A 26,552-nucleotide genomic window follows, 5' to 3' on the forward strand; every position below is an offset into this window, starting at 1 on the left:
CTAGCTTCACATCGCGAAGTATATGAACAATGTTCAACCTATAGATAGACGGGATAGACGAACTGTATCACGGTAGGTATACAATACTGTATACAGGGCATTCTATTTAAAACATTTTCAAATTGTAATACTCTGTATTTTTGTACTGAATAGTTTATTTGTTTCTTAATTTATATTTATTGTTCTTTAGTTTCCAGAAAATCTAATGTGTTTAGAAATGTTTCACTTAGCTATTTACTTCACTAAATAGCATATTCACTTAATGATACTTCCATCTTTTGCAAGCTTATCAATGTCTATCGCCCCCAAAGTGCAAAGACAAACTAGTGCAGCTCCTTGCTCAGCCCATTTCTTGTTTTTTTCCCTGAAAAATGAAATAATGTTTTTTACTGTTTGAAGACAAAACGGGTAGCATTAATTCTACACCCAATTTGGATTTTTACCAAAATGAAGAACTGTATTTTTTTCCATTCACTGATACTACTGAGCGAAATAATTTATCTTCTTGCTCAGTATGATAGACTGGGAAATTAGTCCTGTTTTCCTTGGTCCATTTCAAAAGCCTCGTCTTCGGTAGCTCTAGATCATGAGTGTAGCTATTACGTATAAAAGCACACTGCATCACAACCACATCATCCTCTTCAAATTTTCTCTTCACTCCTTTTTGTCGATCCAAAGAGGTGGGGATCACTTGAAACCTACCCTGAATGCCTCTGTCTAAGTACTCTTTTCGTTTAGTCCTGCAATAATCTCCCATATCCCAGATAGAACTGAAAAAAAGTTGAATCATTATTTGCTTCTTCTAGGAAATCTTCACATCGTTGAACCCACGATAATTAATGCTTGGTATAAATTTTACCAAATCTGCTGAAGCGTTTGAGCTTCTAGAAACGCTTTTCCTTTTGGAGTTTCCTGTAACTCTCGGAGAATATTTTGTATACAGTACTTTGTATTCGATGGGGCATTGTCGTAGTCAATAGCATATTTTAAATAAGACTGTATTACATCTTCAATGGGGAGTATACCCTCTTTTCGAAATATTGAACAATTCCATTCAGCAGCTCTAGCGAGCATCACACTACTGCAGCCTGTTTCTTCTTTGAATTTCAATATGTCTGAATGTTTTTCGATTTCCTTTGACCCCCCATTTGCAATAACTGGAATCGGCAATTGTTTAGCAACTTCTCTGATTATATGACAGTGATTTACATGTTGTGGTCTTTCATCTTTGGTCCTTCCATGAATCGCGATCGCGGATATACCCGTTGAAACTAGTTCCTTGCACAATGCATAAGTTCTGTCTACCGTTGGAAATATCCTGATCTTACACGTGACAGGAATCATTAATCCATTAACTAGTCTGTTCAGAATTTCCTTGGCCATTTCTGGTTGCTCAAGAAGCGCTGCTCCCATGCCGCCAAGAATTGAAAATTTTTTGGGACATCCCATGTTGACGTCGATACCAGCTACATCGTTCTGCACCATTTTTCCGACTTTCAAGGCTCTCTCTGCATCACAGGTGCCAAGCTGAAGAACAACGAACTTTTTCTCTCGATTGCAAGTTCGGAATATTACGGTACCGTCCGTTTTATCAATAAAATCAACGGTCCCCAAGACGTCTGAAAATCATAAACGAAAAATTGTTTATTCACATTTACTTTAAATTCACCGCCTGCATTGCCATTTCTGATCTCCACTGGTAAGGTAGAACTACCATTTTCTCGACGAACCGAGCGTAGCAATTTCCAATCGATAAGCTCTTCTGTATAAACAATGTCAGCGCCGTAATCCAAGGCTAAAAGTCGCATCGGTAGCGTTCCAATGCGGACCATCGGTGCTAAAATAATCTTCTCACTATAATCCAGCCTTTCGTCCATTATAAAAAAAGATGACTTGCTTAGCGAACTGACGTTTCAAATCAATTCAAATAACTACTCGATCTTAAAACTTGGAGATAGAGTTAAGGGTAGAATAGAATGACGATACACCGGAACTTCACCCATAATAAAGTTCACAATTTGTAAACGTCAAAGATCCTTACAGGTTTGATCAACAGATGACTCTGTCCTAAATTTGCAATATGTAACTATTTCCAATTTTTTCTCCGCATCTGACGCAGCATCGGATATGTTATCACCATTCTCTCTCCGTCTGCTACCATCTGCTGGCTGCACCCATGATCGGGTGTATCTAGCTGTTCCACGGTAGTATGTAAGGCCGTGGGGACTGAGCTGTGCTATCGAAAACGAGTTGGGTTAGGTTAGCTTAGCAAGGTACGTATTCTTTGAAATAAATACCGATCCAAACGAAAGCCGACCTGGATATGTAAGACAAATGTGACGGACGTTTATTCCATATATATAGATTCACAGAATAATAAAATTTCATAACAAACTTGATTGCTATACAAGACCTATCCGGTAATTTGTGTACCAAGATTCGAGCATCAATGAATAGTGAGTTCTTGCTGAAGTAGAGCTGAAGCAAATACTTTGATAATACATTCTTTCTGCCTTTATTACAATTGACTTTTTTAAATAACTTCAGTCCGGGTATCTTGTTTCAGATGACAGATTTGTCAACAACTGTAGCTCACTTAGCTAAACTGGGTACCTCGATTGTTTGTATGAAATATTTCAACGATCCATACTCGATTCTTGTGAGCGATAATCATTGGGCTACGAGAGCTTTTCAAATTCTGCTCTTCCACTCCATACTGGGAATTTTTCGATTTGGTAACAACATATAAATAACTGCTGATATAGCTTATTACTTAATAAGGCCAAATAACAATTGAAATTTTTACCACAGGTAATCCAAGCACCTCCAAGTATCTACGTGGATTCTACACATTGTTCTCAAAGATTATCCACACACTACCATTTGCTTTAATCGTTACAGAGATATTGCATTGGAATAAGACAAGTGAACAAATAACTCTAACGTTGTTGATTCTAACGGTTTTTCCCATTGTGTATGAGTCGAGGTCTAAAGAAAGAACAAGACGACACTTGATCGATGTTGCTGTCGGCCTAAACTTATGTGCTCTTATCTATGTCTCCCTTATAAGTAAAAATTACAGTGCTATTAGCCTAGTCGTGTCTTATGCTTTTACACATTTCTTATTAGAAGATATATCTGATCGATATGATGTACCTTACAGAGATCTTCTTCAGTACAGTCTTTGTTTCATGGAAATTTTTTCCATACTAACTCTGAAAGATCTTCAGGGCAATTACTGACCTGTTTTTATACCCATTTTAAGTGCCAAACACACAGAGCTAGGAGAAAACAATAATTGGCTTTGAGCAAATTGAGTGACCTACTTACAAGGAATAGGGTAATTAATTGAATATCAATTTAATGCATTAATTGCAAAGTTCACTGGCCTAAAAATTGGAAAAAGTCCCGTAATTTATTGAACCTTCCATTCGTAATTTGTTTCGTATTTTGAAAGATTGATTCTTTTATAACCACGTATAAGAGCAGAGTCTCTATCTACATATACGTACAATATCTCATATCATTTAGAAATTTATCCAAGTTTAATATACCAGTATATTTCTAATAATGTATTTACAATCGTTTCAAGGAAATTAAAAAATGTGCACGTTATTTTACCTGCTGTTTAATCACTTTACTTTCAAATGCAAAACTCTCCATGTATACCTAGTAGCATACTGGATTCTGACCATCCCAACCGAGCTTCCGACACTTGAGATGTGGTCAAAATCCAACACGCCAAGCTTGGAAACGTTATTCTTAGAACTTAGAAAGTGAATTCGAAAAGGTTCGATTTTTTATTTGATAAATTAGATCGGTGGGAATATATGGAGCATAATCAGGATGGTTTCATATTTATCTTTTCCACTGAATTTTTATACCTATGTAGGTATATCTGTATTTTACAAAGCATTATAGATACACATGGTAACAATTGACTTGCAAAAAACGAGTTCATCAATAATTATTAGTATGGAAAAGAGTTAACCATCCCCTAAGCCAATAGGGTTGGAGAATATAACTTAGACAACAAATAAAGATTTATCAAATTCTAGAACTAATTTAATTTGTATAGATGAGAAAAGATTCCTTCAAAATTAAAGCATTTCACTTTTTTTCAAATCAGACCAAGAGTAAATAAAATCCTTAACTTTTTATCATTTTCCACCTCCCTATTTGTTACTGTATGTATATTATCTATACTTGAATATACACATAATTATATACACAATTCATTTAAATAACAAATATTAATGTCAAATAAAACATTCTAACATTTTGAGTTTATTTTAAATTTACATTAACTACTAATTTTCACATACCACTTTTTCACTAAATCACTTGACTATTCGGCAGTACTAATTGAGATTATGATCAAAGTTAGCACATCAATGAATTGATTTCGACTAACTCATAATTAATTTCAATATAAATTGTGCTTTATACCGATTTACAATAAGATCAGGCATGTAAAATCTTACAAAAACATTTCAACACATCATTGTCATATAATTTACATTTAAAAAAATTAATGAAGCTCCATAAAACTCAATTATATAAATACTTGCGGGTCAATGTGCCAATTTGTGAGGTTCCGCAGTAGCTACTATTCACGATTGATCTATATTTTAATTGATCGAATTTTCATAGTATAGAGATACTTATATATATATTCGCTAATTAGTTTATGGCAAGAAATACAAAATGGCTTCATCGTATTAAAACATGTATCAAATATCTGCTCTAAAATCTTGTTTTAATCTTGGAATCAATTTAACTTACTATTGATCAGATAGAACTGTGTGCTACATTAAAGTAATACCATATAGAAAATTGAATACTCAAAAATTTGTACAACCAAAACTTTACGAACTAGAGCTAAACTGGCTCGAATACTTAGGACGGCTCCAAGATTTTGAAGCATAACTAATCAGTAATCAGTAATTACTGAGAAATATTTATTCGTACATTTGCTATTTTGAGTAATATGTCATTCATTTATTTGTCAACAATAAGCCAACTTCACTTGATCCTATGTTTTTCAATAATCTTAAGCGGTACTCGTGTGGTTATTAGCACCGCTAATAGCACTAAAAAGAGCAGCACTATTCCGCTTAAAACTTCCAACCTGTTCATCAGGCCAGACAGATTCACCTAACAGTGAGGACAAATTCTGACATAATTTTTGGTAATTCTCACGCAAAACTTCTTGATATTCATGCTGATCCGAAGTTATTAATTTGCTGTTTATCTGTAGAGCTGTATAACAGATCTTAACGAATTCCCTGCAAAGATAACAAGTCCACAAAATATTACTCGAATAACAAGTAACAGTATATTCTTAATTAATTGGCTGGCAATCACATTTACCTGAAGACGTCTTTTAAATCTTCAACTTTATCATCGGGGTATTGAGGCGAAAGAGCCGGATCTAGAAATGCTGAGGCATAAGCTAACGGCCCTGCGTTAACCGTCACACATACACTACCCTGAAGCCGCAGTTGAAGTTTCTTGGCATCTGCTGGAGCAATCAGAGCAACATCTTCTAGTTCTGCAACTCTTTGTCGCATTTCATCAAGAGCAACTTCAATTGGACTAAGTTCCACAACTCGTTTCTGACAAACTGCGATACGTTTTTTCACATAAGGAAAAGAATATTGTGCTGAAAATAACCGAAAAAGTAGTGAGGTAGTGCATTTATTAAATTGAAAGTGAGAAATTATAGAAATTATTTTGATTACTTGTAAGAATCGTCCGACGCTTCCACTGATCCTCAGGATTACCCCTAGGTTTTCCTTCTCTTGTAAAAGGTGTTTCAAACATAAAACAGCACACATCATGGTTCTGCTCAAATTCAGTAACTCGAATCTCAAGTTCCAATTTTTCGAAATAGGGAATGACATGGGTAACTTGTATGTATGCCATTTTCGGATCTAATTCGCTGTTATTAACAGGCACAGAATCCATTATCATTTTCACAACATCATGACCAAACTTCTCTGAATAAAGTCTATTCAAACGCTCAGATATTTCAGATAAAGATGTTACTTTCGGCTCTTTGTATATGTATTCCTGACCACTTTCATCCTCAAAATATGCCTGAAAAATATAATTTGCATATAAAAGAAAGTCTTGCATATGTGAAAATTCAATATTTAAAAACAAATTATATCCTTCTTTAATTCTCACCGAACCAAAAAAGGCGACTCGATAAAACCTTCCCAGTAGCCTTTTGCCACTTTTAGTGACCTCAACAACTTTATTACATGCTTGAGCTAGGTGTGTATAACAATTGGACAAGGCCTGGTAGTTTCTTTTGCTCTCATACATAGGAATGATTAGCCGATATAATTGGCCCAGCAATTCAAATCTCTCAGCCTTCTCTAACGTTTCTGTACATGCCTCGAGCTGTTCCAGAAGAAGGTATTCATTATAATGAATATCCTGCACACCTGTTGAGAAGTTTTTTACTTGTTATGTCACATTTAATATTTTAACGAGCAGCATTCTATGATATAAATAGCTATAATATCCTATATATGAGTCAATTTACAGGTAGTTGTCTACAAGTGAGTACGAGTTCACCAAAACACCATCAACTATTGATCCCAGTTCTAAAATGCAAAAATTATGAATTTTTATCGCATATTTACAAAGTTAGGTACAAAGTGTACTGATTCACAATAAATACTGCATTACATGCTACAACGTGCATTTTTTTATACACTAAATTATCAAAGTTTTGAAATAATTATTCATTTGTACAAATAGACCAAAAGCATTGGAGAATAAAAACTAGTTTCGATATTGCTAAGTTTTTGTTTGAATTATTAAATCACATGGTAACATATATTTAAACGCTGTCATGGTATACCAAAAATATTGAACTGAATTCCAACTAATATTTGACCGTATCCTTATCCAGATTCCATGTATCTTAAGACGTCAAAACAAAAAGTGATATCTTAATTATTTCTTTATATACCGTGACATTGTCTTTTCAGGCTTAAGCTAGTGTTAGTACTTAGTATATGAAACAAACATGTGCAAGGCAACATACAAATCTCACCAGCATCAAGCTTAAGCCCACGTTCATCTCGTGAAATGTTCACAGAGATCTTGTCAAATGCTTCTGCACCCCACGTATGGATTTTTTTCAACTTTAGATACTCTGCCATTAATGCTGCTATATGCAACTGACAACACGCAGCCTATAAGAAAGTAGTGTAGTGAAGATTTCGAATTGTATTAGGAATAAAAAATTTAAAACGAATGATATAACAATCTTTCTAATCCACATGAAAAAATTTCAATTACTCTTACCTCAGAAAAATTTTCCACCCTTGCGTGATTTCGAGCCATAGTTTCAAGCCAAGTATGTCTCAACTCTGGTGTACTGGCATACGAATTAGCCAAGCTATGCTGTAAGTCTACTAGCATCTCTGGATCATTGTTGTGTTCCCGCATCTGTGCCGTAGCCATTAATACAGTTCTGATTCTTTTAGTTAAATCTTTAACCTCGACTGGAAATCCAGTTCCTTTCATAGCTTTATCAGAAGATGCATAGCTATTGATAAGGGACAGTGATTCTTGAAATCTTGAATTGTTTAGACCGATCACATTTCCTAGCATCTGCGATACAGATATAATCACCTGTAAAGAGATATGCAACTCTATAGATTAAATAGTCTGATCTTTAGGGGAAAATAAACTGCGTACGACTTCTGCTACTTTGAAAATTGCCGAGTACAAACTGACGGGCAGTAGCAGAGAATTAAGAGTGTTTACGTGCCTACAAAGAACATTGCTGGGTTGAATATATTCTTAGAACACGCTATTTAGACACCTCTGAAAAAAAACGTAAAGACTGACCAAAATTTCCTGCCCAGCATTCCTCAGTACTGAATTGTCGTTCATGTGCACTTTTAGATTATATTACTTCCTTTCTGGAAAAAAAGGAAATTCCTAATATTACATATTAAGCCAGTAATTTACCTGCAGATGTACCCTGGTTAATCCTTTCCTGCTGGTGAACTCAAAATTGCTCCGCATAAGCAAATATAATAAAGCACACGATTCTTGCCTGATTGAACTTAGTTTACTGTTACAGCATCGGAGCAATTCGTAACACAGACGTCCACACAAAACAGCATTACCTATAAATTGGAACGTACATACATGATGAATATTTTACTTTTATTGTTCCACAACTAAACTATAAATTAGTCCGCTTCGTTTGCTTGAATCACAAAAAGTTTACTTTTAATTTTACATTATTTTTACATCACTTTAATCAAATCTGTTAACATTTTACTATACACTTTCACATAGAATTATTTCCACACCAGTCTGAATTGTTTTGACTGTAAGGAATGACTCATGTTCTTCTTAGTATGCTGTCATTTCAATTATTTAGTTATTTTATTACGTTTTGGCTAGTACAGTCAGCTATCTTGATACCTGAAAATTTACTGTAATATATAATATTATACATTGATTTGATCGCTATGCATTCAACATTGACAGTGGTTGATTGTATTATTATTTGTATTTAAATTGTTATTACATTATATGATAACCTGAATGTAATTTTTACAAAACCTTCAAATTAAATACCGTTTCAGAGTGCTGTATCACATTTCTGTTCTACATCTGTCAACAACTTGACTACTTTGTAGTTTTTGTGAGCCCTAGTGCTTTAAAGTCGACTTTTACGTACTAGTGCTTATCAGAACTACATAGTAGTCTCGTTTTTGACATGGGGTAGTACAGAAAATACTAGGTTTGTGGCACGTGCAAATAAAGGGATTTCTTGATTCGTGTGTGTTTCGCACTTGCCTTTGGCTTGTGAGGCTCTTTACATTCGTCGAAAAATCACTATTTTATGGCACTTGCCACGAAAATAACTATTTCAATTGATGGTAAGTTTGATTAAGCTACTTCATACTACAAAGGCTTGGAAAAGTAACATGGCTTACTTAAACTTACAAGTATAATTAAGTATCCATTTTGCCACGTCATACCTGAATGAATTGAAAATTTTGTAAAACTAGTTTGTTTCATTTTCTCGTACAAAGTAACAACAACTTGAATACAAAAAATGATACAATTAACACACGTAGATGTTAAACGCATATAAATCTAATTCGTGTATAATATTATGTATATTATTGTAAATTCTTAGATCTGAACATGGCTAGCTGTGCCAGCCAAAACGTTATTTAAAAAATCAAATATTTGAAATGATTGCTTACTGAAATCAACCCAAATGTATACATGCCAACAAAGATTGGAGATTTGTTTCATTGCAATAAAATATACCAAAACAGTTGTGCATGAAATTAACCGTCAATTAGAATTGCAGCTAAGGATAAAAATTACAGATAATAAAAATACATTACGATGCACTATTATAGCTAATAAAGTTTGCCGATCCGATGCAAAAAAAAAAAAAACCACACCTAAGGACTAGAACTGGTTTATACTGTGAAGACTTTTTGCAATTATTGTCATCGAGACTTTTAAACAAAACCGACTTAAAAATGTTTTACCTTGAAATAAAGTGACGGAGTAGTTGTTCAAAAAGGCTCTAAATCCGGCAAAAACATGTCTTAACAGAGTCTCAGACTGTCCTACTTGTAGAAAAGATAAATAAATGTCAAATATTTTCCGCATTACTGGATTATACCCATCTCCAGTGACAAGAGCATCCTAAGGAAAATGATATCGAAATTTAATAATATTTATTAACTCTGGTGATTTGTTACTAATAGTAAAAAAATTGATGTACCTTGAAATGAATACAGTATAATCCCAAGCAATCGAGTGCTATGAGGCCAACTTCGGTTGCCATATTAGCTTCTAATAACGCTTGATGTAACTTTCCACTCTCATTTTCAGCTAAATTTTCTCGAGCGACTGTATTATGCGTCTGCAGCGTACCAGTCCCAGAAGTTTCAGATGAGAAATCTGGTGGTGCCATCCTGGCAGGTAGAGTCATAGCCTTGACAGTACGTGGTTTCCCACCAGCGCTAGTCGAGTTACTTGCTATCTGTCGCTTTCCCACATATTTAAACTGGTAGAGGCTCATTCTGAAATGAAACGATTTATTCCAATAAGTAATTAAAAATTTTCAGAATAAATGTCTAATCTTTACTTACTCAATGACTGTGAAAAAGCTAAGTAATTCAATGTCACTGCACTGCTGCCACCAAGCTATAATCTGGTGATCGCCTAAATGCTTGACAACGAATAGAAAGCAGAGGAGTAGATCTTTGACTTCGGCTGATTGAAGTTTGTCACATCTAGATGAGGTCTGGGTGACGCTTAACGATCGTGAATGACCTTTGTGTTCATGAGTACCATTTTCTGTGGGTTCTCGAATTATAGCAGTTTCCTGAGAAATGTTCGATTGAGATGCTCCGGACATTGTAGATGCATCGGATTCTATGCTTGTGCAGGAATTTCCATTGACTAAACCCTGTCCAGCAATCGCCGCAAAGTATGTGGAGTCCCGAAGATGCATGGAGACTCTGATTGGCGATTGGGTATCCAAATTCAAAGTGAATCTGTAACGGTTGGGAAAAAAATGTATATTGCTACATCGTAAAAGGAATATGGATGTTCTAGAAGAGTTTGAATATATAATTGAATCAAACGTACCTATGCATTGACCTTGGTGTACTAGTACCAGTTGTATTGTTACTGTTGGTATCTCTGTTTAGCAGAAAAGAACTACTACTTGATATTCTGATTGACGTGTTTTGCTTTCCTTCACTCTTAGATGTACTATCATGTACCAATTCTAGTCTGTGCAAATTTTCCAGCACTATACCTAGCCAAGGTATATATATTGATGCTATTCGACTCAATTGCCCCTGAAATAATATCAATTGTATCGTTATGGGTCATATTCAAAAAATTGTTGAGAAGAAATCATAAACAAATTTCAAACTCACTTTATTTTGATACCGATCATCCAGTTCATGTTTGGCCATCAAATCTCTCAATGTTGCAACTGCAACTTTTCTAATTTGTACAATTTCATTCAACGATGTTTTCACTTCTTGTAAAAGTAAACCAACCAGGAAATGGTGCTTGCAAAAGTTCTCAGACAGGCAATACTCATTCATTAACTCTGTAAGAATTTTGAATATTTGTCTTTAAACATTTTTTTTTAACAACAAAATTCATTTGTCTAATATGGTCAAAGTGCTGGGGAAAATCGATCCACTTTTCACACGTTTGCTAATCTAATTGCCATAAATATTTATGTATGTGCAATTTTGATTGAGAATGTAAGTATTACAGTACAAAACAATGACAAAAATTCTCTGTGCTATGATGTACGAAGAGGAGAAGAAATCTTCAAACGATGTAAACCAATGTGCATATTTCTCTCAACTACTATGGCTACATGAGAAAACCATAATACAGTTTGAGATTATGAATATGGCATAACATACCATCACTATCAGGCTCTGTCTCTGTATCTTCGGAGAGAGGCATAAAATAAATATATTACAAATGTACAGATTGAAGACGTAGTATGTTGTCTGAAATGCTTACCTCTGCTAGTTATTCTTGACTGCATCATCGGCAAATTAAAGGAGACATAATGTTCGTGGGAGCAAATGATTTGTAAGAACATGAATTTAAAATCATGTAAAGCACGGGGATCGCCAGGTGCAAAATTGTCCATATATGAATTGATTAACCGAAATACAAAGCCTCGATCCATGAATGTCAAGCATTTCTGTGACAAGAACAAGAAAATTTCAGAAATTTGTGTGAAATAAACTTCTAATATGGTTCTACAAGTACATATAAGGATATGAAATATATAGCAGACCTTTAAAAAATGTGCGAGGCTTTTGTTCAGCTCCTGGGTTTCAACTGGCATTTCCTTGTATCTCTTCATAAGATATGGCATAATTACATCTAAAAGATTTTCTATGTTCTTGTGATATTCTTTGGAAAACCTTTCATTTCTGTGCATCTGAAAGCATGTTGCACTGTCTTAATAAACTAGGAATTCTCGGATGTCATGCATGAAGTTAGAACAGGTAAAAATAAAAGTAATCCGATTTTTATATAAATATTGAATATTTTTTGTAGTATAGCCGTAAATCTAACCTTAATTCTGCCAGTTGTTAGCAAATGCTGTGCCATACTTTTGATCATAATATCAAAGAAAAAACTGGAGTGATGCATAAACTTATTGACTACTAAAAAGTCAGTATTACTCGGTTGTAACAGCGTCGGAAGATGTTTCCCAAGCTCTTCATGTACGGTTGTAATTCCAGTTTCTTTGGATGGAGACACGAATACAAACTATAAATAAAAATATAATTGAAAATGTTTCAAGAATACATGAATAATAAAGAAAAAAAAAAAATAGTTGCACAGCGTAAAAAGTTACCGTAACATAAGCTTGCAGTGTTTCTTTCCGTTCCGCCTCATGCACCATATTAATGATATGTATCAATACCCTGATGATGTATAAGCTTACATCTTCATTAGTTGTAAATATCAGCAATGTAAAAAGTTGGTTCAATATCGTTGGTAGAAACGTGATAGCTGTGACTATTTGAATAGCATGAGCAGCTTTTAATATTTTGCACGTTTCTGATTCGGATGGCATAGCAGATGGCTTGGTATCTAATATTCGCTCAGCATGGCTGAATAGATTATGTAGATGTTGATCTCTGGCAAATACTGTCGAGATAAGTTGAAAGCCAACTGTGAATATTGGACGTTGTGAATCAATCCAAGTTATATCAGGTCCAGCATTCTGTATGGAAAAATACATAAGCTTCTCATGAAATAATTATATTAAAGAGAAAAAAGAGTAGTTAATCTACTAACTTGTTAGAATCTTAAACAAAACTGGGACATTGAATGAAAGGACGTTTTGTGGGTTGAAATAAAGAGAAATGAAATACATTACTCTGATACACCTTACAAAAATTGACGTGTAGTAGTGAATGAATTGAAAGGAAAAAATAAACAATAGAACAAATCTTACTTTGTATTGCGTGAAGTGACGAACATGAGGACTTGAACGGTTTTGAGGAAAGCACATAAAATAGCAAAGCGTGAATGAATCTCATCATCACAAAGCATTGTAAATATATAAATGATCAAATTAAAAGGGAAATGAAACAATAGTTATTGAACAGACGTCAGTACAACACATATATACTTAAACTCACGTATATCTGATGAGTGGAAAATGCTTGGTAAGTAAAAATACACACGCAGATAGTGCCCTCACCCAAATCTGCTGTGCGCATTGCAAATGCTTGTAGGTAATTAGAACTACTTTGTTATATCTATTTCACATATCTTAATTATTCTTTCCGACCTAATACTGGTCGAAAGAACAAGTCCAAGTATGAGTGATAATTTGAAAGTTGATGAAATGAAGAAGGGCCTTGAAAACACAAATGAAATTAGTGGATAAATGGATATGACCTTACTCTTACCCCTTTCCCTAGGCCTAGGGGTTGGATGGACAGGTAACCGGCTGGTAAATGCGTAGCTACGGGTAACACTTGAACATCCACGTTTAGCCTGATCAAAGCACGTATTTAAGAAGACAAGTTTACGAGCATTGAAGGGTAACAGACTAAATATTTAATAAAGGTAAACACTCGTTGGACACAAAATGGTTTTAACTATTCAAACCTTGTAAGTATGAAGTCTCAATGACCAAACGATCATTTTTTTCGTATTAGTTAAATTGAATCGTGCAAAACGTACCGGCCCTTATGCAGCAATGGAGCCCACGAGTACCCAACGCAATTTTCAACCCCGTTCTCTTTTTTCTTATTCATATCACAGCTGATATGATAGAAGGAGAACAGAAGATGATGCTTTGAAGACAATTTTGTCGGTAACCTCATTTTTATTTCTTCGTACCATGAAGGGACTGCGTTATGATGTAGAACTGAGCAAGATGCTTTAAGACGCAAAATCGACAAGCCAGGTTTCCCGTAAATACACTACGTACAAACATATTAATTATTAATATCACCTCATAAGTGAAGTCATGATCAATTACGCTTGTTTAAACAATTAATAAACAAATTCAAATTTACTCTTATGGGCTCAGCATTTTCGCTGTCATTGTCTCTAAGCTCAACAATACAAGCTATGTTTCTTGCTCTCGTAAAAATCTTCTGAGTGTCAAAAGAAAGAGTTTGGGGATAAACATATAGATGATTTATGTAAGTGATGTAAGGATGAACTTCTCTTTCCGATGATCCTTCAAATTCGGCAATTTCCAAAGTCGGCTCTGATGTAGGAGGTATAGGAAATGGCTTCAATGGTACAAAAGAAGTCGTTAACGTATCTAGACATATAACGAATGACACAGTCTGAGTACTCTGAATAGGATTACAACGAATTTGGAAAAGACTTCTATTCTTTGTTAGCAAATTATTATAGAAAACAAGTTATGTACTCACTTTCTGGAATTTCTGTGATTGGTTCTATTTTTAGTTTCAACCATCCTGGTATAATTGTGAGCTTACTGAGCTTCTCTGGTCTGTAAACAAGTTACGGGATGATGAATTAACGGAAATTACTGTTTTAGCAGACTGAGTTTCTATGTTTCAAGAAATGTTCTGCTACCACATAATGATTATCAAGATACAGTTCTATTGAGGTTTAAGTGAATTTGTTTTAAATCAAGAAATAACCGACCCTAATATAGATTGAATAATTTTATGGAAAAAAGTAATAAACTTAAAGCACACAAGTAGTACGAACAAATTATTATCATTAATAACGTACAAAGCAAGTTACTTACTTCCTATATTCCGATAAAAGCTTTAATAATTCATCATCTTTGATTTTATTTCCTTCCTGTCTGTATATTGCTGGGAAGTCTGAGGCAGTGTCCAATTCATTGCTGTATAATCTGAACAAAGGCCTTGCCGCCCAAGCAAAAGGCATTGTGTAATTTCCGAGCCTGAACATTGACAGAAAATAACAATTATTTATCACTTTTAGGTGTATCTGGAAAAAATTCGATGAACGTTTCATTTACCTTTGACATGCGGCTTTAACTTGTTTATGGAGTTTCAGACCAAGTCTAGGATCTTTCGTGGCTCTAATATAAGGTTCAGATGTTTGACAAATACCACCTTGTAATATTTTGTCTATTCTTACAACGAGAAATATGTCAGGATGTGGATTGCTGACGCTAAAGATCGCCTGCAAACAAAAAGAATTCAAGCAACTGCTGAAACTAATCAATGTTGAGCTTCTATGTAAAAATGATTTGTAAATCTTGATATGACATAATAAATCGTTGCATAATTTACACACTTGTTTGGGATACATAAGCCATTCTTTTGGTAGGCTTTTGATTTCTTCTGGCAATGGAACATCCTCTTCCTTTTCAGTCATGATTCCTACTGGGCTCAATTCTTTGGAAATATTTCTAACTACTTCGTTGTTGATATCGAAGTGAAAGTTTTCTGTCAATTTCCTGCCATTTCTTACATCAAACAAACATAATGTAGTTTGATAAGGCTCGACCTGGCACAGAGAATCCTTTTCATCTATCGGAGCTTGCAATCTAAACTTCAAGCTCTCACATTTTATTAAAAGTCTTTGTCCAAATTGCTCCTTATAAGGATCTACAGTAGTGTCAGGAGAACTGCCTGTTGGGCTTTTAGCATGCGGTATGTGGGGATATATACAAAATAATCTACGTCTATTCTCACGCCTCGATAATGCTATACTTGTGTCGGTTTCTCTGGAATATCTTATTAACTGAGGGTTCATACTCTGCTCCAAGCCTTTCAAAGTTCCATACACCTATAAAACAGTGAAATTATTATTAATATTATTATTCATTAGAGTCACAGTACATAATAAATGCCGGAAAAATTCTTTTCATCACTTCAAAGCTCTGGTAATTCATATCAAGATGCTAAATTACAATGACATCGGTCCTTCGATAAAGTTTGAGTTTATTGATACTAAAATACAAATTATTATCTTACTTGCATAGGCTGAGGTGATGGGGGCGGTGTATTGCAAGCTCTTTCTAATGAAGCCGCTCTCTTGTCTTCCTGTTGTTTATAGTGTTGAAGTACAGAGCTTAGTTTGAGCAACCAATCTTGTAGTTCGATTTCGCTATCTGCAGCCAAGCTGTAAGACTTGTGTGTTCCTGTCATTCTAAGTTCAAAACAGTATCTTCCACGCTTAGTGTTCCTCACAACTTCAGAGCAGAAGTCCATTACTATTGTTAATTTAGCTTCTCCTTTCTTTTCATCCTTAAATAACTCAAGGATGTAGGTCCCATCTACCTCTTGCCTCAAGTGACAGTAACGGCGTTTGAACGATTTGGAACCAATGTGAACAAACATACGATCGCTACCAATCTCAGGACCTTTCATTAAGTATCCTTGCTTTGTAATCCCATCACTTTTAGTTGAATCCTGTTGAGAATATAAAAATTTTACATTATGTAAATTAGCAAATGTAGTATACATATTATCCCGATTGACAAAGGTAAAATTAAAGATAATTTTCATTACCATTGTCAGTACAAATAAAACCGATCAAGATTATGTCAGTGATTATGGTTAGAAGTGAGATTATTTCTTACCTCATCTACTTGATCAACTTCTGTGTCAATTTCATATACCTCATCTTTAAGGTAGTCCGAATTTGTTATTCTGCAACATAGTAAGGTGAAGATGAATATTTGTGAGTCTAATTTCATCGGGTCAAATTTTCCATGGCCTGTCACTTCAAAAACCATAATACATACTTCGGTAATTCTAAGTAACTTCCGCTATATGCTGTATATTTATAATGCACCAGGTTCCAATTGGAAGAATATGTTTTAAGGCATTCTTTAGTGAGAAGGCTACAGCCATCTTCGCTCTCAGTACTTTCAGAAACTTGCCGTACGGTAGAGACGACAGTTCTATATCTTCTTGGCAACACGACTTGCTATAAAAGAACACAATATATAGTTAAGAATTCTTTGACCATAGTAACTTTTCTCACATTACTTTCTAGCTCCTCAAAAATACAACACAAAGATTTCCGACCAGGCTAAATCTGAACTTTAGGAGTTTCTTGTTTAGATTACCAAGACACATATAAGCTAAATATTTAACATAGAGAGGGTGTGTTAACATTAAGTGTCAAATGTTTACAACGGGAGAGAAAAAAATGAAATTTCCATACAATCTGATAGGCTGATTCAAATCATCATCAGGCATAGTTTATATGGTGGTAATAATAGCCACTTTATTTTAGGTACTAAGTTCGTGAAAAAAAAGTTCCCTTTGTACCAGCCTGTAAATGCTTCAAGCTTTATGTACATGGACTAATCAATGACCAACAAAAATTTTTTAGTTTAAATGTGGTATGTACTGATAAGTACTATGTTTACAAGCTTTACCGAAACATCATCTTGAGGATACAGTAAAAGCTCGCGCTGTGGATCATTTTGCAGAAGAGTTTTGTTCTTCTGTACAAAATTTTCAAAGTCTATGGGATCAACAAGGTGTGGCTTGTTCTGAAATAAATCATAATATGTTTCATTATTACATGAACTACATGTTTTTATTTAGAAAAGAAGATGAAAGATAAAAATATTTTGCATAGTAGTAGGATGTGTTAGATTACTAGTTAAATAGTGCTGGAGAATACATTTATATCACTGTCAGATACAATTGACAGTGGATTCGATACTCTAAAGTATCAAATTGAACAAGGCAAAGAACATGATTCATGAAAGTCAATATGAACTTTCTTAATTACAAAGTATATTCAAGTTTATTGCGCTCCAGAGTTGTTGCATAATTAGCAGCCAGTGGACGATAAAAATAGACGAAAATAGACATGTGTTTGTAGTACCTGTACTGTGCTCTCTCTAACAACCTGTGATACAGTTTCCCTGAGTTGTGCAGCCATCCCCGGTTTTCCCAGACCTCGAGTAAACTTTCTTTCGCTCATCTTGACCGATGTCAAACCATCAATTTATTTCATCTGCATTAATATATAAATACATCACGTAGTACTATACACCTGCGGCAAAACCGACACTTTTTTATCGGCATTATCGCCATATTTGTTTAACGTAGTGTATGACGTAAAGAAATTCCACCTGCTAATCGCTGCGTACGAAAATCCGGTCGCAAAACATCAAGGATATAGAAACGACTGTATTGTGTATAATGCATAGCAAAGATTCATTCCAATTAAATGCTTACATTGGCAATGATGATGATACTTCATATTTTATTTCACTCATCAAAATTTGACGTTTCGTCAGCCATTTTACGGATAGTTTTTCTCTTCCTTATTCCCTATGGGTAACTAAAGAGGAACAAGAGGCAAGCAATCCACTGCACTTATGTGCTGCACCTACCCACTACTGGTATCAATGCATGAGTGTATGTATGTATATATGTAGTACACACACGTATACAAATTTCTAGGATCAACGAGAGATCCCGCACCGGTCCACCGCAGCACCACCGCAGTTCACCGCCGATTGCCGCCGGCTGCGCGGTCTGCGCTTACGATTAGCGCAATCCCCGGAGCGCAATTCTCTGTAGGTGCGGTAGGTGCAGTCGCATCAGATTACGGATCGACGGATCGCATTTTGCTTTCTTCAACGCCCACTCCACGATCCGAGGCGCACACGTCGAGATTAGTGCTATAGGCGCTACATCAGCTGATTCTCTCGCAACAGCAGCAGACGAATTCGTCACTCGTATGGTAGAAATTTTCAAAAATTTATCGACCGGTGCGAGTGAATCTGGTGACTTCTGGATGGCCTTTCGAAATTGTGAAATCATCATTTTTGAATCACACGTGCGAACATTTCGCTAATAAGTGCTGTGAGCTTACAGCACGATCACAAATACCTGACATACATGCCTATATTGAGCACACTTATGATCACACGGATAGCCCAACATTGCATGTTTAAAAATAATTGGCTGGGACCCGAGGTTTGTTGCGTGTTACGTAGATCGTGTCGTTTTTTCGTAGACTGGTGCAGTGAATAAACGTAGATCAGTGAAGACAATTGGTAACACGAAAGGAGGCGAACCTTCGCGTCCCAGTTCTGAACGCGAAGGGAATATACTGTGCCTGGAACTGCTAGGAATAAGCTGGGCGATACTATGGAAGATGAATTGGAAGACAAAGTTCTGTACCAAACATATGTCTCACACATGAAACTTATATCAAAATTTGCTGTAGGTATTCCTACAGGGTTTAACACTGGCATTAACACACCCATTGGTTATCTCTGGAGAATCATGCGCATCTACGTTCTAAAGCCTGAAATTCTCGTCTGTGGCGCAGTACTCGTCGTTATGCTCTTTTACCTTCAAGCTGTCGATGTGTGGAGCAGAACATTACTTGGCAGAATTCAATATACTCTCGGTCGATCAACCTCAAAGGTATCAAACACACTCAAATCAAAATATAACTACTCCTACGGTTAACCCATGCAATATTGCTTGCAGCTGACAATGAGTTGGAATTAAATTTTTTCCCGTTTAAATTCAAGGTTTCGAAGCTTCAGTTTTTAGTCAATAGTTCCGTGAGCAGCGGAGAAAAACTGAGCTGGGAATTGAAAGAAGGTTACATATCAGCTTATGCTGTACAGGGCAGACGAGCACGGATGGAAGACCGTTTCGTAGTTAATGACGATATCAACTGCACTGGTGTCTCATTATTTGCAGTTTTCGATGGACACGGAGGAGAAGTTAGTAGTGTACCTTTGGCTGTTTGTCAAATGCCATATAGAATTATGCTGTCCAGTTAGAAAAACTATTTGTGAAAGGCATATAATTGATGGTTGATGGTTATATTAGTGTTAAATTTCATTTCAGTTCGCTGCCAATTATGCCAGAGATAAATTAATCCCTAATATTAACAACAAAGTCATCGAACTGAAAGATATGATAGCTGGAAGACCGTCGAGAATTAAACCAGAGAACCCTGAGCAAATAAATGATGCTAAATCAAAAAATGATGAAAAAGACAAAACCGACGGGATCACTTCTCTCGAGCGCAAAAAGTCCTTCCGCAAAACTTTGAGCACCTCACTGACTGATGAATCTATGAAAAAAGCCGTCGGCGTTACCGATCCTGAGCTACTGGATAAATTAGATAGTCTTGCTCGTCCAATAACTAGAGAGGTCAGAGTGACAATAAATATAGCCAATATACTCAGCTACTTCCCAATTTTTAAATAATACCATGCATAGGCTATAAACCTCAACAAGTTCTAATAAATTCTTAATATGCTGGTAGTAGATTTAAATAAATTTGCTAATTTTTTAAGATATGTAATTGTAAATAATTAATTTAGGTTCGACCTAGTAGACCGGGCGAAAAGCTGCCACCAAAAATTGATACGGCTAGTTACCTTGATGGTAACAAAATAAACTATGGTAGATTGTTGACAGATGAAGTACTCGCTGTTGATAGACTGTTGGTGGATGCTGCAAAGAAAAATATGGATGTGGCTGGTAATTGTTTTCAAGTCATCATCTACTTATTATTGAAGATTCTCTCCACAATCAGTAATATTTCATCTGTATCTTACAAAACTGAATTGTGAAATAAATGAGTTGATGGGGATTCATCGAAGCTAAATCTTTCCTCCGGGTGACAAATTCTACACAGTAAGCTTGGGACAAAAGGATCTGCTAATCTTAATATTGAAATTAATACGTTATTAGGCACTACTGCTTTGATAGCTCTACTAGAAGGCAACAAGCTGATTGTTGCCAATGTTGGGGATTCAAGAGGTGTAATGTGTGATGGAAAAGGCAATGCAATCCCACTGTCCTTTGATCATAAGCCACAACAGGTATGCCCTCAAGTGACACTATATGCAGTCAGATATGCCGTGACTTAGCAGTAAAGTAACATAGATTCACAAATTCATTTTCATTTACAGGGTGGTGTAACAATTTTCTTTCTCTGTATCAAATGATGACAAAATATTATTCGCTTCATAAATGTTCTTACAGCGACGGGAGAGTAAGCGAATCAAGGAAGCTGGGGGTTTTGTCACGTTTAATGGAGTCTGGAGAGTAGCTGGGATCTTAGCAACATCCAGAGCTCTCGGAGATTACCCTTTGAAGGATAAAAAGCTAGTGATTGCTGATCCTGATATTCTAACTTTCGACCTGAGTGATCATAATCCAATGTTCCTTGTCCTAGCATCTGATGGACTCTGGGATACATTCACAAATGAGGAAGCTGTTGCCTTTATCAAGGAACGTATTAATGAACCTCACTATGGTGCTAAAAGTATTACTCTACAAAGTTATTATAGGTAAATTATATCTCACCGTATTTCTATCTATGTTATTTTATTTCAAAACGAATAATTATAAACATGATAAAAAGCCTTGATGTTAGTTAGTATTCTTTGAATCATTTTGTCAAATTTATATTCCAGGGGATCCTTGGACAATATTACAGTCGTTGTGATCAACTTGAAGGATCGTAAGTATAGTACAGCTACATCGAAACGAGTTTAATAAACTCATGCTAAATAATGTTTGGCTCCTAAAAGTTATTAAACAGATATCAAGTGTAAAAATTTTCTAGTCATTCATGTAACTACTAAAAAGTAATTTAAATAATAACATTTCACCTTCTGTCTGCGATAATATGGTCATAATTTCAAACTATATTTGATTAAGAGTGTCTGGAAACTATTAACGGCAATTAAATTCATTAACTTTTCTAAATACCCGTACATAAGACCGCAGAAATATTTCGACTTTGACCTATCAATGCCTGTGCAAACTTTGTAAGGTGACAAATCATTATATAGGCAATACTGCAAACGAAGAATCACATACTAGCATATTTGTTTAGACCACAGGTATTGAATTGCCAAATACCAGAGGGCAGGGAGAGATAAGATAAATACATATACTGTTGAATAAATCCTTAATTTCCAGCTCGCGTATTTGCTTTATCAAAATTTATTACAAATATAGTGAGAACTTACATCGCTTTTCCTCCTGTACTTTTTTCTGATTGTACACGTATTACGTTATTTCTGAAACTATGCCACTTGACTTCAAATATAATCGTTTATAAATTTGAGTCATTAAAGTTTATGACACTTCAATTATTCTTAAGAAAGTGAAGAAGCAGTTCTTAAAACAGTCGTACCAAATTCATCCATTCGATAAATTCAGCTTAGAAATCAGTACAATTATTTTTTATTAGTTTTCTTTTTGTTCTATATTTATTTCTAATTATGAAGCCACTCTTCCTTATGATATATAGCTATGATTCAAATTGTATACGGTTTTATTTTTATTGAAGTCAAATGAGAAGTAAGATAAAATAATCATTAGGCATCACAGGTTTTTTTTTTTTATTTCTTGACTGTGATTGTAATATGTTTGATCTTAAAACTCGTTAAAAACAAATTTGTATGCAAATGTATAGATACTTCCAGTAGGATTTATTTTATTATGTAATATTTCTTACTTATCATGTAATACCACTGAAACAAGTACCAAAAAGCTGTTGATTCATACTTTGAGTGGTTAGGATGAAAAATAATTTATAACAGTTTTTGGGTTCTCCTTTTCACTGTCTATAAATTATATACATGTACAATCGCATTTAGACATTACTTGCATTATAATAACCGGCAGATATTGTCGTTTGGTTGATGAAAGCATTCAAATACTTTCTGAATATATTCACATATCAATTTTAAAAAAATGCCAAGTTACAATATATTATTCTAAAAAGTTGCCTTATTTACGCTTTTATATGAATTTCTCAACTGTATCATACCATATTGAAAATATTTTGAACTATATATATATATATATAATAATATGTATACATGTGTACACGTGTGTGTGTCTGTATATATTTATACAGACACACACGCGCACACACAATTAATACAAACTATATATATATATTTGAAAAAAGCTATTAATCGTTAAATCGACCTTGTTTTTGCTACAAATAACACATCGCGTGTGCCAAATTTATAAAATTTCCGTCATCCTCAAGTAATTAGGGTAAGACATGTCAACCAACCATATTGATCGACAAATGAAATTTATTCGAATATCTATCAAATTTACAAAGTCTAAAAAAAACTTAATTAGAGTCTATAGCAGTAAAATTTTCACACATATTTATTACATAATTGTTGCATTTTCAAAACCATCTCTCTGTATTTCTTTCAACTTTTTTCTTGCAACAAGTAATACTTGTAAAAGAGTATTTTACTCAAAAAGACTCCACGTCTAAGGTACTGCGAAATGTTGCTCATTCTTTTAATATATATTAACAGTAAATTGTAAAATGTTTGGTATAGTAATCGCAATTTTGGCAATGTGGAAAGTTTGCTTTGATTGGTAGCATCGTGCACCTGGCTATTAAACGTTACGTATATTTTTAAAAGATCGAGTTACGAGAATTTATTTGTTCCCATCTACCCAACTCCTCCACTTAAGATTAGACTTACTAAAGCCCCTGCCTATCTTCAAAATTTTATTGAAAAGAAAATTTATAGCTATGAAGACCACGTGAAAAGCTCCAGTACCATATGACAAGTAATTGATATAAGCATTTAATAACTAATGAAGATTTCTTAAACAAAGTCTGTTTTCATTTTAATATTTTATTCTTCAACTAGCTAGCTACACTAAGGCTTACCTTAAATAATTTCAGATAAATTTTATTTTTATTGAAGTCAAATGTACAGAGACGATCTTGTATGTGCGATATTTATACTCCCTTCTCAATTAAGCATTTGTAGAATAGTGCAATTCTGCTTAACCAAGAAATTCAAACTCTTCGTCCGAAGCATCGTATTGACGGTCAAGATTTTCAAATTCCAGTACTGGAAAAATCGTAAGTGAAACTTGGTTATTAAAGTTCACCTACATCTACTTCTATGCAATCACTGTGAATAAATTTCATTCAACATACTCCCTGAAGCTGCAGCCCCTGCTGCTTCAACGGTGTAATCATCCACTGGAGACCAATCGGCAGGTTTTTCTGAGCATAATTCAAATAGTGGTTGTTTCTCTGGATTAATCAACTCATCCTGTATCGATTTGCATAACGATTTGAAGTCTTCCTCTGTTGCACAGAAGAAGCACTGTAATACATTAATATCAGTATTAATGTAATGTAGATAGCTTATTGTCAACTTTTTTTTTCTAATTTACTACTTACCAGAGCAACCGAAGGATCTATTCCAGTTATAGGAATGCGGCTAGCGGATCTACAGTGATAAGTTGTGTCTGTTTCCATCTCGCCTTCCTCAGATTTTTGGTCGACAGAACCAGATCTCTGCGTCGTATGTGGATCAAGGAAAATAACTTCATCACCTGAATCATAAAGAAATTAAATAGTGAATATACAAACATCTTGAGAAAATTTTACCGTTGTAATTACAACACTCATAAAAATTTACCAACGCAGCCAATGAAATACAGAGCCAAATTTGGTTTACCACCAATAACACCAAGGGATTGTTCGATTTGGAAAGAAGTCTGCAATAAGAATATTAAATTGCTCTGAAATTTGTCACTTATCTTTTCTTTAGATACGGATTATATTTTCAATAAAGCATGATAATACCTTAAGGCCATTAACATACACTGGATTAATCTCACTCAGGCCAAGTCTTAGAGGAACGATTAACAATAATGGTTTCCATTCACTAGGTGCTTTCAAAGGCATTTTACCATCTACTTCTACAGTTGTTCCACCTTCTATTTTACACTGTCTCACTGAAATGATCATTTCCACGTATGAATAATTACGTACTACTTGATAACAGCTCAGAGCTTCAATTCCATTATATTTAACTTACTAATGTCATTAACAATTATTGTGTTATCTAGGGCTACGTGTATCGTTATCGAACTCCAGTCGTCATAGACAACGAGCTTCCTAAAATAAAAAATCTCAATTACTTAGTTTTCTAATAACAACATTGAGATTTCAAAAAAGTTTATTCATAATTACTCATACATACTTTAAAACCTGTGCTATTGTATTAGGTCCAAACCACTGGCCAACTTCTTTACCTTCGGATGCCCCCATCACAGCAATTTGATGAATAGAAAAAGGAGCAGCTCTACGATCTTCAAATCTATTCAATATTTTTAGATACGTGCTGTCTTTAGTTTCAGGGGTCCAGAGCCAATCTCTTCCTGATTTAATTCAACAACAATACTCCAAATGAGAAAGTGGTACAAAGAAAATCATTTTAAATAGTTTAGCTATATAAAGTTAAGTTAGAGGAATTAAATGGCAAATAAAAATACCTAAATGTAAACAAACTAATGCCTGTCCTAAAACCATCTGTCCGCATCTTAGCATGCAGCCCCATCCCTTGTCAGATGTAAAACTGGAGCTAGAACCTCCAATAGGCACGAAACCCTTACGATAAGTGAACCATAATTTGGACTTTATATCACGCCGAATAGCATCAAGTTCTGAAATGATTTTACAGTTATTATACAGATCAATCAACTGATACTTAATCATTAAAACTGATTGGTAACCTTTTATGGCATTGTATTTTTTTCCGAGGATCCATACAGGGTCTTGAGTATGTGGAACATCATCAGGTTCATCAGATAAGTTTTGCGTAAACAAGCTGTCCATTTCGATCACCTTTGTTTACAACAACCTTGGATTGGAATTTTCGAATGTATTGTTAATACAAAAATTGGGGCAAGTTGGGATGAATCAGCAATGTGAGAATTCGCTTAACTACATTATCCTACATGTTACAGGTCATTTTATACATTCAGTATAAATAAATGGTGACCAATAGATAGGGTCAATGTAGGTTATGGTAAGCGATGTTAAACAGCGATCTATTGTCTTCGCATATACAACACGCAATAGCGTTCCATGATTCTCATGTGTTTTGATTTACCTGTATTTAATAAAGCTGAAAACATTCGTCATCGTATAAACGGTTGTCTAATCATGTAAACCTTTCTTGATAACAGTTTGAACACTCACGATAGAAGCTCTGACTAAGGACTCAGAACTATAAACATTGTTCAACTCTGGTGACAGGTATCAGCTGTATGTGAATATGCACACATACATACACACACACATACGTCAAGCTTCTCTCTCTCTCTCGTTTTTTGTCTCTCTGATGCAGCAGAGATCGAGCTTGAGTCTGAATTTTTACTGGTAACAGAATGCTGCTAAGTTGCGGCGGCATTTCGCTTGATTTCGCTGCTAGTGAAAATCCAGCTTGAGGAAGCCACACTCGCGTTTTTCACATACCCACGGTGTGCCTACGGTCCTACATACTTCCATATGAGTAGCTTCCTTAAAGAGCTCACACGAAGTAATGCTATTGTGAGAGCTCTGTATACTTACTTAGACCCTCATTAAAACCCGAATGAGCTGATTTTTTGAAAAATCGTTTGTCGGTTTTTGCTACATAGTAAGTTCCCGAAATCGAGAACATGAAAAACGAGCGTAGGCTTTCTAGTACCCTCCGACAA

General features: G+C 34.9%; 5 protein-coding genes across 17 annotated transcripts; 2 read left to right on the forward strand and 3 right to left on the reverse strand.

Moving 5' to 3' along the window:
- Nucleotides 1-135: 135 nt before the first annotated feature.
- Dus2 (Dihydrouridine synthase 2) lies at nt 136-2,029 on the reverse strand. Its single transcript, XM_046613388.2, has 4 exons — nt 1,715-2,029; nt 860-1,619; nt 444-770; nt 136-364 (listed from the first exon to the last, which is right to left on the reverse strand). The coding sequence occupies exons 1-4, from the start codon at nt 1,875-1,877 to the stop codon at nt 256-258; spliced, it is 1,359 nt and encodes a 452-aa protein (XP_046469344.1). The 5' UTR covers nt 1,878-2,029; the 3' UTR covers nt 136-255.
- Nucleotides 1,988-3,632, forward strand: LOC124212854 (uncharacterized). Of its 2 annotated transcripts, none has more exons than XM_046613391.2 (3): nt 1,988-2,273; nt 2,567-2,735; nt 2,812-3,632. In XM_046613391.2, exons 2-3 carry the CDS (start codon nt 2,567-2,569, stop codon nt 3,240-3,242), a joined length of 600 nt encoding a protein of 199 aa, XP_046469347.1. In that variant the 5' UTR covers nt 1,988-2,273; the 3' UTR covers nt 3,243-3,632. The 2 variants fall into 2 exon arrangements, with proteins under 2 accessions (XP_046469347.1, XP_068990071.1); XM_069133970.1 differs by lacking the exon at nt 1,988-2,273 and adding an exon at nt 2,301-2,456.
- Nucleotides 2,815-18,545, reverse strand: Ziz (dedicator of cytokinesis protein Ziz). Of its 11 annotated transcripts, none has more exons than XM_046613370.2 (30): nt 18,252-18,545; nt 17,896-18,027; nt 17,438-17,554; nt 16,796-16,980; nt 16,631-16,700; nt 16,023-16,460; nt 15,340-15,834; nt 15,059-15,225; nt 14,819-14,980; nt 14,475-14,554; nt 14,106-14,359; nt 13,768-14,009; nt 13,485-13,578; nt 12,425-12,796; nt 12,139-12,336; nt 11,855-12,001; nt 11,572-11,758; nt 11,469-11,495; nt 10,962-11,140; nt 10,666-10,880; nt 10,164-10,571; nt 9,794-10,094; nt 9,555-9,714; nt 7,999-8,159; nt 7,327-7,656; nt 7,064-7,214; nt 6,193-6,455; nt 5,745-6,102; nt 5,374-5,665; nt 2,815-5,288 (listed from the first exon to the last, which is right to left on the reverse strand). In XM_046613370.2, the coding sequence occupies exons 2-30, from the start codon at nt 17,992-17,994 to the stop codon at nt 5,054-5,056; spliced, it is 6,387 nt and encodes a 2,128-aa protein (XP_046469326.1). In that variant the 5' UTR covers nt 17,995-18,027; nt 18,252-18,545; the 3' UTR covers nt 2,815-5,053. The 11 variants fall into 11 exon arrangements, with proteins under 11 accessions (XP_046469326.1, XP_046469328.1, XP_046469325.1 ...); XM_046613372.2 differs by having other exon boundaries at nt 17,896-18,066; XM_046613369.2 differs by having other exon boundaries at nt 17,896-18,155.
- Nucleotides 18,527-23,463, forward strand: LOC124212851 (protein phosphatase 1L). Its single transcript, XM_046613387.2, has 7 exons — nt 18,527-19,454; nt 19,565-19,762; nt 19,890-20,198; nt 20,372-20,531; nt 20,745-20,875; nt 21,039-21,346; nt 21,473-23,463. Exons 1-7 carry the CDS (start codon nt 19,173-19,175, stop codon nt 21,552-21,554), a joined length of 1,470 nt encoding a protein of 489 aa, XP_046469343.1. The 5' UTR covers nt 18,527-19,172; the 3' UTR covers nt 21,555-23,463.
- Nucleotides 23,021-26,134, reverse strand: Atg4a (Autophagy-related 4a). Of its 2 annotated transcripts, XM_046613389.2 has the most exons (10): nt 25,964-26,132; nt 25,584-25,711; nt 25,344-25,514; nt 25,052-25,229; nt 24,887-24,966; nt 24,652-24,803; nt 24,485-24,563; nt 24,244-24,398; nt 23,995-24,166; nt 23,021-23,905 (listed from the first exon to the last, which is right to left on the reverse strand). In XM_046613389.2, the coding sequence occupies exons 2-10, from the start codon at nt 25,684-25,686 to the stop codon at nt 23,838-23,840; spliced, it is 1,158 nt and encodes a 385-aa protein (XP_046469345.1). In that variant the 5' UTR covers nt 25,687-25,711; nt 25,964-26,132; the 3' UTR covers nt 23,021-23,837. The 2 variants fall into 2 exon arrangements, with proteins under 2 accessions (XP_046469345.1, XP_046469346.1); XM_046613390.2 differs by lacking the exon at nt 25,344-25,514 and having other exon boundaries at nt 25,964-26,134.
- Nucleotides 26,135-26,552: the final 418 nt, after the last annotated feature.

This window comes from Neodiprion pinetum, chromosome 2, assembly GCF_021155775.2.
Source record: "Neodiprion pinetum isolate iyNeoPine1 chromosome 2, iyNeoPine1.2, whole genome shotgun sequence".
NCBI classification, from domain to species: domain Eukaryota; kingdom Metazoa; phylum Arthropoda; class Insecta; order Hymenoptera; family Diprionidae; genus Neodiprion; species Neodiprion pinetum.

Excerpts from the sequence above, each read along its gene's own strand:
- LOC124212851 (XM_046613387.2), top strand. The coding sequence starts at position 19,173 with ATGGAAGATGAATTGGAAGACAAAGTTCTGTACCAAACATATGTCTCA. Across the intron at positions 19,455-19,564 it reads TCGGTCGATCAACCTCAAAG|GTTTCGAAGCTTCAGTTTTT; the intron begins GTATCAAACACA and ends TTTAAATTCAAG. Across the intron at positions 20,532-20,744 it reads GAAAAATATGGATGTGGCTG|GCACTACTGCTTTGATAGCT; the intron begins GTAATTGTTTTC and ends ATACGTTATTAG.
- Atg4a (XM_046613389.2), bottom strand. The coding sequence starts at position 25,686 with ATGGACAGCTTGTTTACGCAAAACTTATCTGATGAACCTGATGATGTT. Across the intron at positions 24,399-24,484 it reads GTATTTCATTGGCTGCGTTG|GTGATGAAGTTATTTTCCTT; the intron begins GTAAATTTTTAT and ends TTTATGATTCAG. Across the intron at positions 23,906-23,994 it reads AGGGGCTGCAGCTTCAGGGA|TACTGGAATTTGAAAATCTT; the intron begins GTATGTTGAATG and ends CGATTTTTCCAG.
- Dus2 (XM_046613388.2), bottom strand. The coding sequence starts at position 1,877 with ATGGACGAAAGGCTGGATTATAGTGAGAAGATTATTTTAGCACCGATG. Across the intron at positions 1,620-1,714 it reads CTCGGTTCGTCGAGAAAATG|ACGTCTTGGGGACCGTTGAT; the intron begins GTAGTTCTACCT and ends TATGATTTTCAG. Across the intron at positions 771-859 it reads CAAACGCTTCAGCAGATTTG|TTCTATCTGGGATATGGGAG; the intron begins GTAAAATTTATA and ends ACTTTTTTTCAG.
- Ziz (XM_046613370.2), bottom strand. The coding sequence starts at position 17,994 with ATGAGCGAAAGAAAGTTTACTCGAGGTCTGGGAAAACCGGGGATGGCT. Across the intron at positions 14,360-14,474 it reads AATCACAGAAATTCCAGAAA|ATACGTTAACGACTTCTTTT; the intron begins GTGAGTACATAA and ends TTATATGTCTAG. Across the intron at positions 5,289-5,373 it reads GATTTAAAAGACGTCTTCAG|GGAATTCGTTAAGATCTGTT; the intron begins GTAAATGTGATT and ends TTATCTTTGCAG.
- LOC124212854 (XM_046613391.2), top strand. The coding sequence starts at position 2,567 with ATGACAGATTTGTCAACAACTGTAGCTCACTTAGCTAAACTGGGTACC. Across the intron at positions 2,736-2,811 it reads ACTGGGAATTTTTCGATTTG|GTAATCCAAGCACCTCCAAG; the intron begins GTAACAACATAT and ends TTTTTACCACAG.